The 16,877-nt window shown below is 37.3% G+C and overlaps 1 protein-coding gene across 2 annotated transcripts in view; it reads right to left on the bottom strand.

Annotated features, from left to right (window-relative positions):
• Positions 1 to 14,977, bottom strand: part of fam102ab (family with sequence similarity 102 member Ab) — a 45,463-nt gene extending 30,486 nt beyond the window's left edge. Inside the window, exons 1-3 of one of the 2 annotated variants that reach the window (XM_027137788.2) lie at positions 14,569 to 14,977; positions 14,195 to 14,265; positions 13,818 to 14,103 (exon numbers count right to left, since the gene is read on the bottom strand). In XM_027137788.2, the coding sequence (XP_026993589.1) occupies positions 13,818 to 13,963 (146 nt within the window). In that variant the 5' untranslated portion in view covers positions 13,964 to 14,103; positions 14,195 to 14,265; positions 14,569 to 14,977. The remainder of the gene's footprint in view (positions 1 to 13,817; positions 14,104 to 14,194; positions 14,266 to 14,568) is intronic. The other variant, XM_027137790.2, reaches the window with a different exon arrangement.
• Between the last annotated feature and the right edge of the window lie 1,900 nt (positions 14,978 to 16,877).

Genomic DNA, 16,877 nt, shown 5'->3' with positions numbered 1-16,877 from the left:
GATGGCAGATGTTCCACATAAGGCTAATTAAAATGTTATTCAACAAATGTGTCGCTGAAAATGTCATGGAAAATTTACAGAAAGTCACAAAAAAGGTGTTTGTGGCATTTTATCTTACTTTAAAAAAAAAAAAGAAACAAACAAACAAACCTTAAAAAACCCACAAAACTTATATTTTATGACCTTTTTGTGTGTGTTTTCTCCAGCTAATCATACACAACCTTGATTTTTTCCAATGCAAAGCTAAGCAAACTCAATGTAAATGTTTGCGCTTTATCAGCATGAGCGCTGTTACACAAGACGCAAATAACCATGGAACCACACACACACGCACACTCACTTCTCTCTATCATTCATCTCATGACCTTTACCCTCTTTCAGTTTCAGTCTAGAGCTTTAGCTACATCCTCTCACTGCTGTTTATAGACCTATACTCAGACACCACACAAGCTGCAGCATTAAACTCACTGCCAATCAGCTTTCTAACTATCTATAAATAAACCATCAATTATCAGACTTATGAATTTGGTTGCCAAAGTATATGTAGAGAAGGAGCTTCCCAGCAAATCCAGTGGACAATAGGAGCAGAAGGCTATGGTGTGACTGCATAAGAGGATACTGTATGTATGCCAACAGAAGAGGAAATGTAAACTAACTGCACTCACACGACTGACACGCAAGTGATAGAGCAGCAGACGGCCCATTGTTTTATATGCTGGGTTGCAATATAAGGCAGTAATTCTCGCAAATTGGACAATCCTAGGTTTCATGGTGTAAATTAAAACTTCTCCTGTGCCCCAATTCTTAACTCTCACAACTCCAGTTCGACACAAAAATGGAAGAAAAACTGGGATCTTTTTAAACACTATTGTTAGATGATGATCTCAAATTCCAATGACGCTATAAGCCTTTTGTGTTCGGGGACCAATGCTGCAAAATGGTCCACGCTCACTGGGTGCAAGGGATGGCATCCTCTCTCCTGTCAATCATAGCGATGCTAACCAATCATGGTCATTCATGTATGTGGAAGAGGGCAGACAGCACTTATGTCTGAATGTGTTACGCAACCCTGTGATGCACCATGAGCAACAGATTGTAAAAAGATGACTGGCTGCCAGAGGATGTATGTGCTGTTGTATAATTGGGGCTTGTGGATGGGACATAGTCAGGATTAAATTTGGAGTAATTTGGGGGTATTATAAAATTCAGAAGTCACAATTACTAATCCCTTTGCACTCCTTCTCTCGCCTTCTCTCGCTTTCTCCCCTTCACTCACTCTCGCTCCCTTTCTATTATTCTCTTTCTCCCTCTCTTTCGCCCTTTCCTTTGTAGTTGTTGCTGTATTGGGAGAAATTAGTGTGACTGCACCAGATGTCAGAGTAAGAGTGCAGCACTACCCCCCCCCCCCTCTGTCTTTCCCTCCTTCTCTCCCTCCTCTCATTTGTATCTGTTGCTGTATTAGGAGAAATGAGTGCTGTGACTGCACCAGATGTCAAAGTAACAGCTGTTGAGAAACAGGTAAAGACAAAGACAGGAATGGAGACACAAACGCAGGAGCAAGAAAGCCAACTGTATACAAAATCCTGTCCACACTGCTAGGGAACTCCAAATAAAAACTCGCACTGGTAACACAAGATGGTGCAGATTGTTCGGGGTTGAACTCAGCCGAGATGCTTCTCTTTCACTTTTTCTTTCTCTTTTTCCCCTAGTCATGTTTTACTTGGTAAAGATTGGGAAAGTATAGACAAATACACACACGGAATACTGAATAAGATACCAATGTTTCACTTGCACAAATGTGCAAGATCATGCATGAGATCACTGCAAAATGAAAAATGAGTTTACTGTGTGTGTGTGTGTGTGTGTGTGTTTATCTGTGCCCATGGAAATCCCAAGCTCTGTCGTAAATGTCAACTAGGTTTGTGGTGTGACTCACACACCCCTGAGCTACTGCTTACATTGCAAAGCAGCAGAAATCACATAGCAACTAGGAGCTTGATTATGCCAGGAATGTGTTGATCGCTTTCTCACCCCAACATGCAGGCTTTCAACAGAGGCTTCGGGCAGTGTTGCTCAGGGGGGAAAAAGCTGCCTTTGATTAAAAACTTGACAGAAATCCTTGATAAGTGGCTGAGGATAATGATAAAAGCGTTGTGGAGGAGGAATGGAGGAGTGTTGGAAGCCTCACGTTCTCGGAATTGATGCGTGAAACTTGTTCACATATGTCTTCAGGAAGAGAGAGTTTTCTCAAGTATTTCGTCATATTCTTCATTCACAACAAACAGGTTTTTTTACACAATTTACAACAAATCGAAGTTGTTAAACCTAGAGGTTTGAAGTTTAAAGTCTAATGTACTTATTCAACTGTACGTACATTACTGAGACAGACAATTGCTGCATCCCAAATTACCCTACCGTCTAGTGTAAGAATTATAGAAGGGTAGTATCGTCTTAAAAGGAACACTTCAATGTTTTGTTTTGTTTTTTGCTAAAACAAGATTAAATTAAATAAACAAAGACAAATAAATAACAACTCCATATTACCACAAATAAATATTAAAACTAATCTACACAACAATCTACCATCCAAGAAAGACAGGATTCCACTAATGTATCAAGCAGAGAACACATCCCGATGACCCTGAAGTCAATCACTTCCCACTACACTCGGGAAACTAGTCTGAGACTCTGGAGGAAAAGGGACTATGAGCTGCTCTTCCTCTTCACTCTGCCTAAAATCCGATTCTCAGCTGTCAGAGATATGGACTTGAAACACTCTGATCAGAAACTGGAGCAAAGAAGAATAGCACAAGGAGGGGAGGGGGAAAAAAATCCTCTTCTTGAGAATAAACACAGTGCTCTGGCACTGCGATTGTGATCGTGCATGCGGCGATAAACATGAATCGCTGAAGTCGGGAAGAGATGGAAGAAATCGGAATGCTGGCCAGTAAATTTCCAGTCTTGCTTGAAGTATTTCGTCACGCGATGCTGCGTAAGTGATCACGCAGCAAGGACAATAGCTGCAATGGGATGTTAGTAATCTGAGAAGCCTGAACCTGAAGATCACTCATCGTTAACTAAATCTCTCCCTGTGAGCATGGGAAACTTGCATTCTGGCTCTTTCCACCATCAGGGTTTCTTAAACCAGTCTTTTGTTTAAAAAAAAAGAAAAATTCCAACTGCCTCAATATTACTTTCATTTTGAAATAGTCTCTCGCGTGACCAACCCATGACAAACACAAATTTATCCACAGTTAATAATCCACATAAAAAATATACAGTTTCATTTAATAGTGGCTGAGCGCTGCTGACGTACGGTACAATTCAGTTAAGCAATGTGGGAATTTAACAAATTAATATTTACTCATGAACTCGTGCATTTTCAAAGCTTCACCTTTCCAGACATTAAAGGAATACGAGTGCTCCCAAACTCCCCCAACACCCCATGACAGTCTGCTAGCAGTCAGTTTGACAGAATGAAAACTAAAACGTATCGCTGTACTGAAAAAATCACACAAAATCCAGTCTCCATGCCGACCCTATGTTAGCCGAGGTAACAAAAGAGCTAACAACCAACTAGCTAATGTTAGAAACAATGTACCTTAGAGGTTAGTTCTGTGAGGCTAGTTGATTGATGACCTACAGATTTAATGCAAAAAAAATTCAGAAAAACTTTGTATAAAAATAAATATATATGATGTGCTTTGGAGAAACATTTGGCAGAATTCAACAACTGCCCTTAGACTTCCATTATGAGCGAGTTAGCACTAAACAAATTTTCTGTTTGTCAGTGTAGGAAATTCTGAGATAATCTTGTTTGTGATAGTTGTACGTAAGCTACACGTTCAGTGGACACAGTATGGGATAAAAAAAATCCCAGAGTAATCCTTTAAACTCAGTGTAGAGGAAAGGGTTAACCAAGAGTCGACTCCACAATCGCAACTCAACATACCGAGACTTGGCCCGTGGAACACTTTGTCAATTTGACCTGTGAACCTTGACCTCTGTGAAACCTGTGACTGAACAAAAGTAGCACGTAAAAAAGCCAGCAAGAGGAGGAAGAGATCTGTCTGGCTTTTGCTTGCAGGCTTGGAGCTGCACTCCTTCACACTACCTTTGTGCTCAAGAACAAGATGGTTTCCTTGCAAGGAGACTCAAAAGTGGTGCTCAGATTGAAACAGAAGAGAAAAATCACACAACTTCTGCCTTCTCCTCCGTCTCTCTCCTCCCATTCCCCCAGGACTACGTTTAACCTACTTCTCTTTGGTACTGTCTTCCAGACTCAGATTCCCGGGCTTTATTAATGCTTCCCTTTCTTTATGCAGAATAATAACAGTCCTATATTACAGAGAAAGAAAGACAGAGAGGGAAGAAAAGAAACGTGGCAGCCTGCGAAACACCACGGCAGAGTTCAGAATTCGCAAGTTGCTTATCTTCAGAAGAATTCCAGCTGTTTCGATTTAAGTCTCGCAGACATCTTTAAACGGTTTACGTTTAACGTGACTCAAATGTTATGTGGGTCATTTAAACTGTTCTGCCTCTAGGATTTGTTTAAAGTGACTTTTTAAAGAGATAACTTCTCTTGGATGGCTGATGCTGTTTAGAGAATTTGGTGTTTGGGTCAAAATGTTAGCCACAGTGCTTGATTCACAATTTCCATCTAAATGGGAGACGTTCAGTAATTCAGAAAAGCCTGACGTCTGTCTTACAGCTGTTAGTGATGTCCTGAGATGGGATGAATCATTGAGCATAAGGATGCGTGACATGACGTTTATACTGTTGATATTCTAATATCCATCACAATAAGCTTAATTATTGCACCTTAAATATATTTTAAATTGACTAGAAGCAGCTGACAAGATGCTTAAACTTTACATTTAATCTGTAAAATGTTCTGAAAAAGTTTTACCATTTTGTAAATCTTATTTCATAATTTTTTTCATTCATCTTAATAATAAGTGTAGTTTTTAATTAATTAATACATTGTAATACACAATATACACAGTGAATTAAACCCATTACATCCTGCATAACTGTTCAGCCAGAACTTGTAGCTAGCAAGTTAAAGACAGTAAATAATTCGATAACACACTATGTCACTACCAGCCCACATGTTCTTCTGTTCTTTCTAACGAAGTGTTTCAGAAATGAAAAGTCCTAATGCTCACTGAACGTCTGCGAAGTTCCTGATACCGCTTTCATTATAACGGATCAACAGTTTGTTCCCTTAACAATCCCTCAGGTTCCATGTCTTCATGCTTATAAATAGAAAACTCATTTCACATACTAATACAATGCAAAGTGCAAAATCCTCTGTTCTAAAAGGAACAAGTTATGTCACAGTCCACAGTGGTGCTTAATATGAATGGGTTTTTTTTGGTTGGTTTTTTTATCCACATAAATGTTTCTTAAGTACTGAGATCAAACCCATTTCTGTGCTCCGAGATGCCCCACGTGCTTGCTCATTCAATTTGAAGGCATTATCTTCAACCACTAACATTCTGTACAAGGTTTGTCCCAACAGAGGGAACAGCATTTCACACTGAAAGCCAACAGTGTCCTGACTCAAGTTAAACAAAATGTCCCCTTACAGAAAGCTTCACCAAAAACAACAACACCCTGTTTCCCATTGTTCTGTATTACTTAACAAAACCTGATTACTGTTGGTCTCAGGCTACATCCACAGGAACGAGTTGTTACCATAGAAACAATACTGTATTAGTAAGTGAATCCATATAAACCTGGGATTAACCTTTCAGTCAGCGTTATTCCATAGCTGTACTGAAACAGAAATATAATCAACATCTGACCAATCTGACTGGAGAATCCAAATGCGCTGTTGTAAATGTAAGGAATAACACAACCTTCTGTGAGGCTATAAGAAGATAAATCACAGTCGGGGGGGATACAATACGACACCATGCAAAGCCGAGTGCCGCTACCCCTGAGGGCTTTATTTTCACATTACTGCAGTTTGGCGTATGTTACTCGAATTATATATATTATTTTTATTTTTATATTATTATATATATATATATATTTATATATATATATATATATATATATATATATATATATATATTATTATATATATATATATATATTAATTTGCCAACAAATACAATCGTATTAGTTATATAATTTTACTGATTTATAGCCGGATGTAATGTTGTGGTGTGCTTGGCACAAGTTAGTTCTCTCAACAGCCTCAAACATGTAGCTAACTTAGCTACATAGCTAGTAACCTATTTATAAGCTAGTATGGAGACTTTCATACAGATGACAGTTTTCAGTCAGATTTTAATGAATTCTGTCAGTAGCCAAACTTCATCATAAAATACATCATAAAACAAGTTTTCATTCATCCTGGTTATCTAGCTAGTTAGTTAGCTTAACACTGATGCTGTGGCTGAAATGTTCCCGGATGTTCCAATGTCTTTTTTTTTTTTTTAATGAAATCACAAAATTCCCCATACAGAACTACAGAGACCGTTTTATGGTATTCTAGTAAATTAAATCGGTGTTGAAGAGAATAGACCCTGGGTTTCTTACAAGTTATTGTAGTTATCTCCTTTCTATAACAGCAGGTACAGAAAACTAAAGGCTACATAGTTCCACGAATAAGATGCTAATAATAACTTGCCCTTTTATATTGATAAATAAACCCTTGATCCACATCTTACATAAAAATACACATAAGTGTGTCTGTGTGAGGGAGAGAGAGAGAGAGAGAGAGAGAGGGAGAGAGGGAGAGAGAGAGAGAGAGAGAGAGAGAGAGAGAGAGAGAGGGAGAACACGTGACAAGATATTTTCAGTAAGCGTCTGCCAGGATTATAGGCTTTGCTCAAACCAAACTCACTGGAAAAAAAGTGGGGTGGAATATATAAACTTGAGTCTTGGAGAACAACAAAAACAAAACAAAACGAATAAAAAAAAAAAAAAAGGGAAAAATCACTTCCCGGGGCTAATTGCTATTCCAGAGAGGTCAAATTCCTAAACCCATGGCAGATGTGTGATTGCTTGTATGTAGTGCGTATTTCTTTTTGTTTAAAGGGATACGCCGGTGTTTTGCCATCCTCTTCTCGATCCACCATCTCTAGTTTATGTGCGATTAGCGAGAATAAGAACAATTACTGAATGAATGAACAAACTGGTGGCAGTAAATTCACTTCAGTCTAGGGGCAGTTGTTGTAATCTGTCAAAATTCTGCCATGGCATAAAGTGACACCACTCAGAAGTTGATTATTGTCTAGTTACAGCACACCCTGAATTGTTTATTCCTCTTACACCATAGTGATTTGCTACAAATTACATTCTTTAACCTAATTTTATATATATATATATATATATATATATATATATATATATATATATATATATATATATTATTATTATATTATTATATTATATATATATGCTGAATTATGATACATACAAACAACAACAACTCTGCCTACAGAATGTATGATTTTAAATGCAAGAGGAAAGCTAGTTGCATCACCCACTGGGAAAAAAAAATATTACTATGGCAACCAGTAGTATAACGCCTACTGACGACTTAAATAGCTTAAAGAAACCATGGAATAGCATGTTTGACATGGAAAAGACATGAAATATCTTAACTAATAACTTAGGATGCACCAGAAATTTTGCTTAACTGTGCTACATGGATGAACTGGAAGATTATAGATATGTTCCACAGACAACAGATGTTTTACATCAACGTCAGAATTCACCACACGGTAAAAGTGAACTTGGAGTAAAAACAGGCTTTCTGCTTTTCGCTCTGTGGTGAAATTAGTTCTGAAGGAATACAAACGAAGGAATATCCCTTTAATGGAACCATCCAGAAACCCCCATATTCTTCTCATGTGTGTAGATCAAGCGTTTGAGTGTGGATGAAGAGAGAGAAGCAGAAAATTGGATGTAAGTATGAAGCAGACACACCTAAACTACAGTCCAGAAACACAGCAGGGTCATGCCTACTCAAATCCTAATCTAATGTCTGCCTATGTAGATAAATTAGAAACCTTCTGTGTTAATCGTTCAAAAGAATGCTGTGATTTTGTTTTGAGAAGTGTGCAGTCTTGTATCGGCGATAGATTAGAGTGAGAAAGTTACACACAACACAGAGCGATGAAACAGAGCGCGTGCATAACAGACGAAAAATGTTTCACACGTGTGAATGTTTGCAATGCACACGTTAAAGAAACATTTGCTGAAGTGAAAAATGGGCTTTTTCCATTCTTTTTAATCAGCAGATAATAACTGGCGGTGTGTGGTACGGTCAGTGTAATGTGGGCTCGTGATGTTTGTAAGACAGAGATAAGGGAAGCCTAGAGGCTTTTCACAACACCGCGGGGCCAAATCAGCAAAACGCTAAGGGCAGATAAGGCGTGAGTGTGAGTGCGTGTGTAGATTTATAAACCTTTAAATCTCAGTGCCAAATGCTCAGCCCTGTTCTAGTTTTATGGTGCTGGGTTGCACATGAACTACCTTCTACTCTCATACTGCTCTAACAAAGATTCTCTCTCTCTCACACTCACTGATGCAAAAAATGAAAGACATTAGCTAGCTACTGATCTGGGAAAAGGAAAAAGAATTACAGTGCAAAGTAGACAGAGACATGCACAGGAGACAGAGAGAGAAAGAGAGAGAGAGAATCAGAAAAGAGAAGAGACAGACAAAGAGAAGCAGACAAAAACACAGAGAGAGAGAGAGAGAGAGAGAGAGAGAGAGAGAGAGAGAGAGAGAGAGAGAATGACAATTGATTTATATAGCACGGATAATTTCAACTTCCGTCGACCAATGTGCTTTCCAGCGAGAGAGAAAGAGAGAGAGAGAGAATCAGCATCAGAAAAGAGATGAGACAGACAGACAGAGAGAGAACCAGACAAAAACAGAGAGAGGGAGAGCAAGCATCAGAAAAGAAGAGGCAGAAAAAGAGAACCAGACAAAAACAGAGAACAAAGAGAAAGAAAGAGAGAAAGGGGGGTATATTGTCGGCTATATTGTCACCACTGATTAAATGAGTAGCTCTAATTTAAATCCTAATCTCAAGATGCTGCTTTTTTGCCACTAGATTTCTTGTGGTTTTCCATCATCATGGTGCAGTGTTGTAGCTGATCCCACACTATAAGCAGATGCACCCTGGTCTGTGATCTTTATCCGTTCTGATCACATAACAGGACACATAATAAAGTACATGCAGGACCCCATGCAGCTGAGTGAAGGAGATTAACCTAAATCATAAATATGATTAATTTTAGCACTGGTTGCACTGTTGCCCTTTTGGAACATTCATAATGTGTGCTGAATGTTTGCTTTGGGTGTGTATAGGTGTGTACAGTTGTGTGTGTGTGCATGTGTGTACTGAACTGATACTGGGTGTTCTGCCATTGATCAGGACTGAGTGAGTAACCATGCACAAATATTCCAGAAAGATAAAATAATGTATTAGGCTTTTATGTATGCATGATTGTGTGTGTGTGTGCGTGTGAGACAGACATCCACGCACACGTACAGACACACATACACAGACACACAGGGTTTCCTTGACAACCCCAGCCACTAAACACATCCCCATATTGCACATAACCCGCTAGTTTAAATTTCTTCTGAAATTCAAAGCTATCATTTATCACTCCAGTTAAGGCCAAACACCTCCTGCCAGACCAGCTCGACTAAAACAAATTTATTTCTTTATTTTTAAAAAGAGACATTTTTAAATGATGCTCCTTGTATGGTGTATACACAATGCCCAGTTCACACTGTTACTGTTTGTGTCACACTGTACAGTTATTGTTAGATTGGCAATCAGCAGATTGACTGCTTGCTTGCAGTTGCAGAAGCAGCCTCATGAGAACCTGCTGGTACGTCATTAACATCAATAAGTACAACACGCCTTAAAGACATGTCAAAGCACATTAAACTGTGGTGAACAAGCTCCTCAAAATCCTCCTCATTCAGCCCCTCTTGTGCTTGGAAGTGTCTAAGGAATAAAACCTGTCAGGACTTGTTCAGTGATCAATGATATTGTGGGGAGAAGCGAGATCGCTTAGTGTTTGTTTATCTTACACTGCAGTTCCACTTTTCTCTCTATTAACGAGCTACACGACACACATTTATATTTTAGGTGTTTGGTGTTCTGTTCGTGAGACAGCCAGTTCCTGTTCTCGCTCAGTTTTTAACAGCGGTAGACAGTTTTTACCTCAGCATCCTTTCCCTTTTCCTGTCATATGAAGGTAATCAGACAAAAACAACGCAGCATGTCGTGTTACTGAGAAACCGACAAGCACAAAGTCCTGTGTCATAAGACTTGGTTGATTCAGCAGCGCAGTCTTACTCTTGGCATGTATGAAGAATTCTTTGCTTGTCATTTTGTTTATTTTGGTTGTGTGAAGACAACAGACCAAAGGCGTTCTTTATTTGCATTCATGGCAACAAAATGTCCACAGTAGTGAGGTGGCTGCTTGTTGTGTTGTTCTAGTCGAATGAAGGGATTTTTACTGCAATTTAGATGAGGTTTCTTTCTAGATGAAAAGTAATAAAAATGGAACCGCCAATCTAACAATGTGCAATGACACAAACAGGATGAAATATTACAGTTCTGCCGGTATTTTGCAATTTTGGTGACAACAAAAAGTCTGACGATCTCCACAACATTTAAAGGAGCTTGTAAAATTTTTTTCAAATGATTTCTCTTTTTCCCCAAAACAAGCAAGGAACATGCGATTCCTTAAGGCCTTCTTAGATTCATGTGCATCCAGAATAAGTACATCTATCATCAAGTAATAACATGTGTGTCTTCACTGTTAGGAGTTTGAAAGAGAAATCCAACGACTTGCCATCTTGGTCTAATTCATGTGGTTTTCTGCAAAAACACCACAAAAACCTTGCAAGCTGCATCGCACATTTTGAAAGTGCTGCAGCAAAATCAAGCTTACTTTGGATGCGACAATCACAAAAAACTACTGGAGGAACTGATATTTATACCAATCAAAGGTTAGTGCAATAAAGTAGTGTTCACCTGATCGTCAGGAGTTCATGAGTTTGAATCTGTGAAACAACACACAAGCCCAGACTAAAAAAGACAGGGATCTGTGAGCTTGTGTATGAGGAAGAGGGCAGACTACGGTTTTCCTGGTATGTTGCACGCTTCCCTACGATATAGCATGTGCTATGTCGTAGGGAAGAAGTAAGTAGAAGTTAGGTTTGAAACTCAAATCAATCACTCGCATCCTTTTTGTTTGAGTTGTTTCATGTTTACTGACATTAACAACAAATTTCAGTTAATTTATGCAAGATTTTAACAACCCCTCTTCTTGATGCTGGCTTGATATGGAAAGTACATTAAAAAATAAATTGATACATCAGCGTCCTTGAACCAATAAACTGCAACCCAAACAACCACCCTGCCGTCCTTCCAGCAGTTCCACCTGGCTCCCAGTCACGGTCACTCTGGATGAAATCTGAAGCGGATACTTCGTCTTCATCTCAAGTGCCGAGCTCCTCTTTCACCACGTCAACTCATGCGTGTCGTCGCTGTTAAACAAAAAGGAGCTCGGCTTTTGTTAAATCGGCCACCTCGTGAGCCCAAGCCACCAAGATAAAGAGGGAGGGAATTAGAAATATGAGCGAAAAGAACTGGGGAGGGAGGGTAAGAGAGAAAGAGATGGAACATTGTGGCTTAGGGGGGACAAAAAGCCCTCTGTGTGTAGTATCACTCGAGTCTCTATGCGTTTCTCTTTCTCTCTTGGGCAGCTTCTGTGCTTTCTCTCCAGACTGCCTTTATCTTCGCTTCTTTTAGGTTTGTAGCTCTAAAGCAACATGCATTCGGGCTGCTCCGCATACGCCACCCTCTCCTGCCATCTCTCCGTCTCTCCATCTCTTTTGAAGGAATGGTAATGAGTTCGGGACATAACCCCTACATGCCTGGGCTCAGGAGACAGACGAAGCATTGTGCAGGATGAATGCAGAGGGGCATTGCAGTGCAACAAGTACACAAACGTTCCTGGCACTGCCAGGGAATCAGCGCTACCACGCATTGCCATGTGCCCAAAAATACCATCTGTACACCCACACACAGAGACAAAACCCCATTTAAGACAAGACTCACATAATAGACATATTCTGGGGCTCAATATATGAATATGCATGTTCTCCTAAAGTGACCCGCAATGGTAAAATTACCCATTGTTGGACACATGCAGCTGAACGGTATACAAAACTAATTTCCAGTGAGAAGCATTCATATTCTCAAAAGTTAAGCCCGTTAATACCCCACGATAAACTGCTAGTCTAGAATCGGATTGATTCAAAAACATTGTAATCACCCAAAAAGCCTAAATGTGCCTCCTCTTGCTACAGTGTGAAGAAACGATGACACGGAGTAGGTAATGTGTTTTTTTTTTTAATCGTGGATTGTTGAAAAGCTTGTTAAAAGATAATAACAGACTAAATCGTCACAGTCTGGCAGTTCACCTGCTCAATCACTCCAGATTCATTTCAACACTCTGTGATAATGGAAACAGCTACATTTAGGCTACAAAAATAACACAATGTATTGTTAGTGTACTTGTGAGGCAGCACTTTGGTTAAGCATTTTAAGAGGTGCGCCGATTAACATAAGAATAAAGAGCTATTAAAAAAAACTGAAAGATCCGAAGGTCTCTGACTAATAGAGATCAGAAGAGACTGTCTCACTCATTGTAATCAGAAGACTGACAAATCTCACTAACAGAGATTATATGTTGCAGCGTCTAACAGAGAAGATCAAAATACACAGATGATAGAAACCTGAAGATCCAGAAAACCCAGGGTGAGGTCTGAAAATCTAGACATTTCACTAATAGAGAGGATCCTAAAAAAATCCTGATACCTCTCACGCAAACATTGGTCGAAAAAAATCCTGAGATCACTAATAAATCAGCTCAAATGATCAGAAGATTCAGACATCTTCAAGAAATTAGAAGGTCCAGATTTCTCACGAAGTGGTACAACTCTAGATCAATTCAGATGCAGATCTCTCAATCTACAATCACAAAATCTCTCTAATATCCATGTGTCATATTAGAAGATCCACATGGCTATCTCTAGTAGTGAAGGATTATCTTTAAGACGATGAAAATGTCCCGGTGTCTTTAGAAAATGCATAATCAAACTCTCATGTCTAAAATGGAACAAATAACCAACATTTGTCTGACTGTATATTTACAAGCACACCATCCAGTGTCACCCATATAAGTATGATGTTCCCCTTTGAGTCTGGTTCCTCTCAAGGTTCTTCAAGGGAGTTTTCCTCCCCACAGTCACCTGAGTCACCTCAGACTTGCTCTTTGGGGATAAATACAAACACATTTATCTAATATTAATCTTGAATTTTTTGTATTATATTAATCTTTAAATTATTCTTCATAAAACATTTCTTTTATGTTTATGTTCTGTAAAGCTGCTTTGAGACGTCAATTGTCATTGCCATACAGATAAACTTGTATTGAATTAAAATAATCAAAACCTTATCTCTAGTGACTAGCTCTGAAATGTCTAGATCAAGAAAACCCCTCGAGACAGATATGTAGCAGAGAAGGGTCCAAGGTGCATTATGGCAGTGTTGTAGCCTAGTGGTTACTGATCAGAAGGTCATGAGTTCGAATCCCAGGTCGACCATGCTGCCACATCTGGGCCCCTGCCCAAGGCTCTTAACCGTCAATTGCTCAGTTGTATAAACCGAAAGAAATCATAAGTCACTCTGGATAAGCATGTCTGCTAAATGCCATAAATGTAAATCTCCTTGGAATGTTTGGTGTTTCTCCTACCTAGATGAAGAGATGACAAAGTCTCCTCCATCCAAAAGCCGGATTTTGCAGAAGAGCATCCCGTTGATGAACGGCACAGCCGTCAGCTCTTCTAGAGTGAAATGGACCTGGAACTTGAACTTCTTCTTCTTCATTAAAAACGCCATTTAAACGTGTTTGTAAACTGGGGGTTTGACTGTAAATAAAGAGGTAGGTGATGGACGGCTTGGTTAATCTGGAGCCTGGAAGTCCTCCTTCTTGTGGACTAGAACTCGGTTCAACATCTCCAACAACAAATCCCAAAGTTCTGGACAGACAACAATCAAATCAATACTATTAATAAACACATCCCAAAGCTTATAAACTCCAGTAAACAAACATTTCAGCTAACAACTTACCTGAACGTTAATACAAGGACAGTCTGTGCTGCTTGTTTCTCTTTTAACACAGTCCAAGGTCTAAAAACTCTCTGGAACAAAAACAACACGACTTATTATCAATATTCAGACAAACACAAGAAGTCTTAAAACCGTAACACAGTCTTTTACAAATGTGCAAGAAATAAAAACGTTCAACAAACAAACAAACCGGAGAAAAGAAAATAACCGTCGTCCGTAACAACAAAAAACCAAACAAACGTTTTAATGGAGAAACAAACACGACGTTTTGACTAATTTCTATCCAAACAAGTCCAGAAATAAACTCTAAACAAAACACTAAGCTTTCTTTTAAAGTGTTATACACAAATAAACACGGTAAGCAGAGAGAATACCTGACTCCCTGCTTGCACACACGGATTGTAAGACGACAAAGCAGCGCTACTCAAGTTCAATCTCTGGCTAGGTTTGATATCGCACTGCGTACTTCCGTACTAAAGAGTGCGCAAGGTCGTTTATGGCGGTTTGTTTGTTTACGCATACTAACTAGGATGCTAGTATGCGTTTTTTTAAACGTAGAGCCGAAACAAGCCCCGCCTCCAAGGTGACGAGTCGACGTCTTTTGAATAGTAAATTTGCATACAACTGTTCCGAATCACAGTTATATTCAAACGACTCCTCGGTGTTGATTTGGGCTGAAAACTCGACCAAACTGCGTGACAAGTTGGGAAAATGTTCAGCCGGGTTTAATTTATAAACAAGCCATGATATAAATAACGACCAGATCATGATGGCGCTTTTATTCAAATAAGATTTGAGAATCGGAATCGAAATCGGAATCAGAATCGGAATCAAACGTCATAATCTTTCCAGCACACAGAAACAACACAGACAACAAAAAATAAGCTTACTTTTTTTCCACACATATTTAAATACAAATAGATAATAATTAAAAAGAAAAAAAACAATAATAAACTGAAAAATAAATTAATTGTATGTACCGTTGTGCTATAGATGCCAGAATAGAATAAAACAGAATAGAATAGAATAGAATAGAATAGAATAGAATAGAATAGAATAGAATAGAATAGAATGAGGTGCAGGGACTCTTAATCCATAATTGAAAAAATATATAATAAAACGGTTCTATTGTGGTTACATATTTAATCCCTAATATTATATATATATATATATATATATATATATATATATATATATTTATATATTCAAATAACACATAATAGTGTTATTTGAATATTACAACATATGTTTCATATGTTTTTGGTTAATATTGCGTGTAAGAACTTAAAAGTGAGCATCTACCGCCATCTGCTGGCCAAAGACAGTAATAATAATAATAATAATCATCATCATCATCTAAATATTGGTTATTTAATATTTTAATACATAAATACTGTTTAAGACAAGATTCTGTTCTTCTGTGGTTTTTACATATTGTGTAACAACATTATTTAAGAAAATTACATTATTATTACATTATTATTAGTACATTTTCCAACATTTTCCAAAATAAATTTGCTATTTTTTATGCTTATTCCCAATTTTTTTATGCTTATTCCCCAATTTTTTATATACTTATACCCAAAAAATTTATTTTTTTATGCTTATTCCCAATTTTTTTTATGCTTAATCCCAATTTTTTTATGCTTAATCCCAATTTTGTTATGCTTAATGGCATTTTTTATGCTTATTACAAAAATGTTTTTTTATGCTTAATCCCACAATTTTTTTATAATTATACCCCAATTTTTTATGCTTATTCCCAAAAATATTTGTATTTTTTATGCTTATTCTCCCAAAAATTTTTTAGTTTTTATACTTAGTCACAAAAAATGTCATTTTTCTATGCTTATACACAAAAAAATATTCTTTATGCTTATTTCCACCCCAAAAAATGCTTATACACAATTTTTAAAAAAATATTTTATGCTTAAAAAAGAAAAAAAAATATTTTTTATGCTTATACACAAAAAAATGTTTTTTATGCTTAATCCCATAATTTTTTTATACTTATTCCCCAAATGTTTTTATGCTTATTCCCAAAAATATTTGTATTTTTTATGCTTATTCTCAAAAAAAAATTATTTTTTTATACTTAGTCCCCAAAAAATGTCATTTTCTATGCTTATACACAAAAAAAATATTTTTATGCTTATTCCCCAAAAATCTTTTTTTATGCTTATTCCCCAAATGTTTTAAAAATAGTTATGCTTATTCTCCCAAAAATGTTTTTTATACTTACTCCCAAAAATTTTTTATTTTTTATACTTAATCACAAAAAATTTCATTTCTTATGCTTATACACCAAAAAAAATATTTATCTTTATTCCCCAAAAATATTTTTCTAATGTTTATTTCCCAAATATATATTCCCAAAAAAAAATAAATACATTGTTTTTTATGCTCAATCCTAAAAAAAAATTTATGCTTATTACGGGAATTTATGGAAATTTGCGGGAATTTACAGGAATTTATGGGAATTATTTGGAAATATAGGTAAATGTATATAAAATATATACAAACATAAATAAACATTTTGTTTTGTCATAAGCAGACATGCCTGCAAGGTAATACAAATTTTAAAAATTACATCTTGACTGATTTAATTGTAAGTAAAACTTTAACTGATTCATTCATTGAGTAAAACAAAAACATAATAAACATTATTATGCTTGTAATAAAC

Source organism: Tachysurus fulvidraco, chromosome 26 (assembly GCF_022655615.1).
Source record: "Tachysurus fulvidraco isolate hzauxx_2018 chromosome 26, HZAU_PFXX_2.0, whole genome shotgun sequence".
In the NCBI taxonomy this organism is placed as follows: Eukaryota; Metazoa; Chordata; class Actinopteri; order Siluriformes; family Bagridae; genus Tachysurus; species Tachysurus fulvidraco.
Note: the sequence above shows the minus strand (reverse complement) of the source record. Positions and strands in the feature narration are given on the sequence as shown.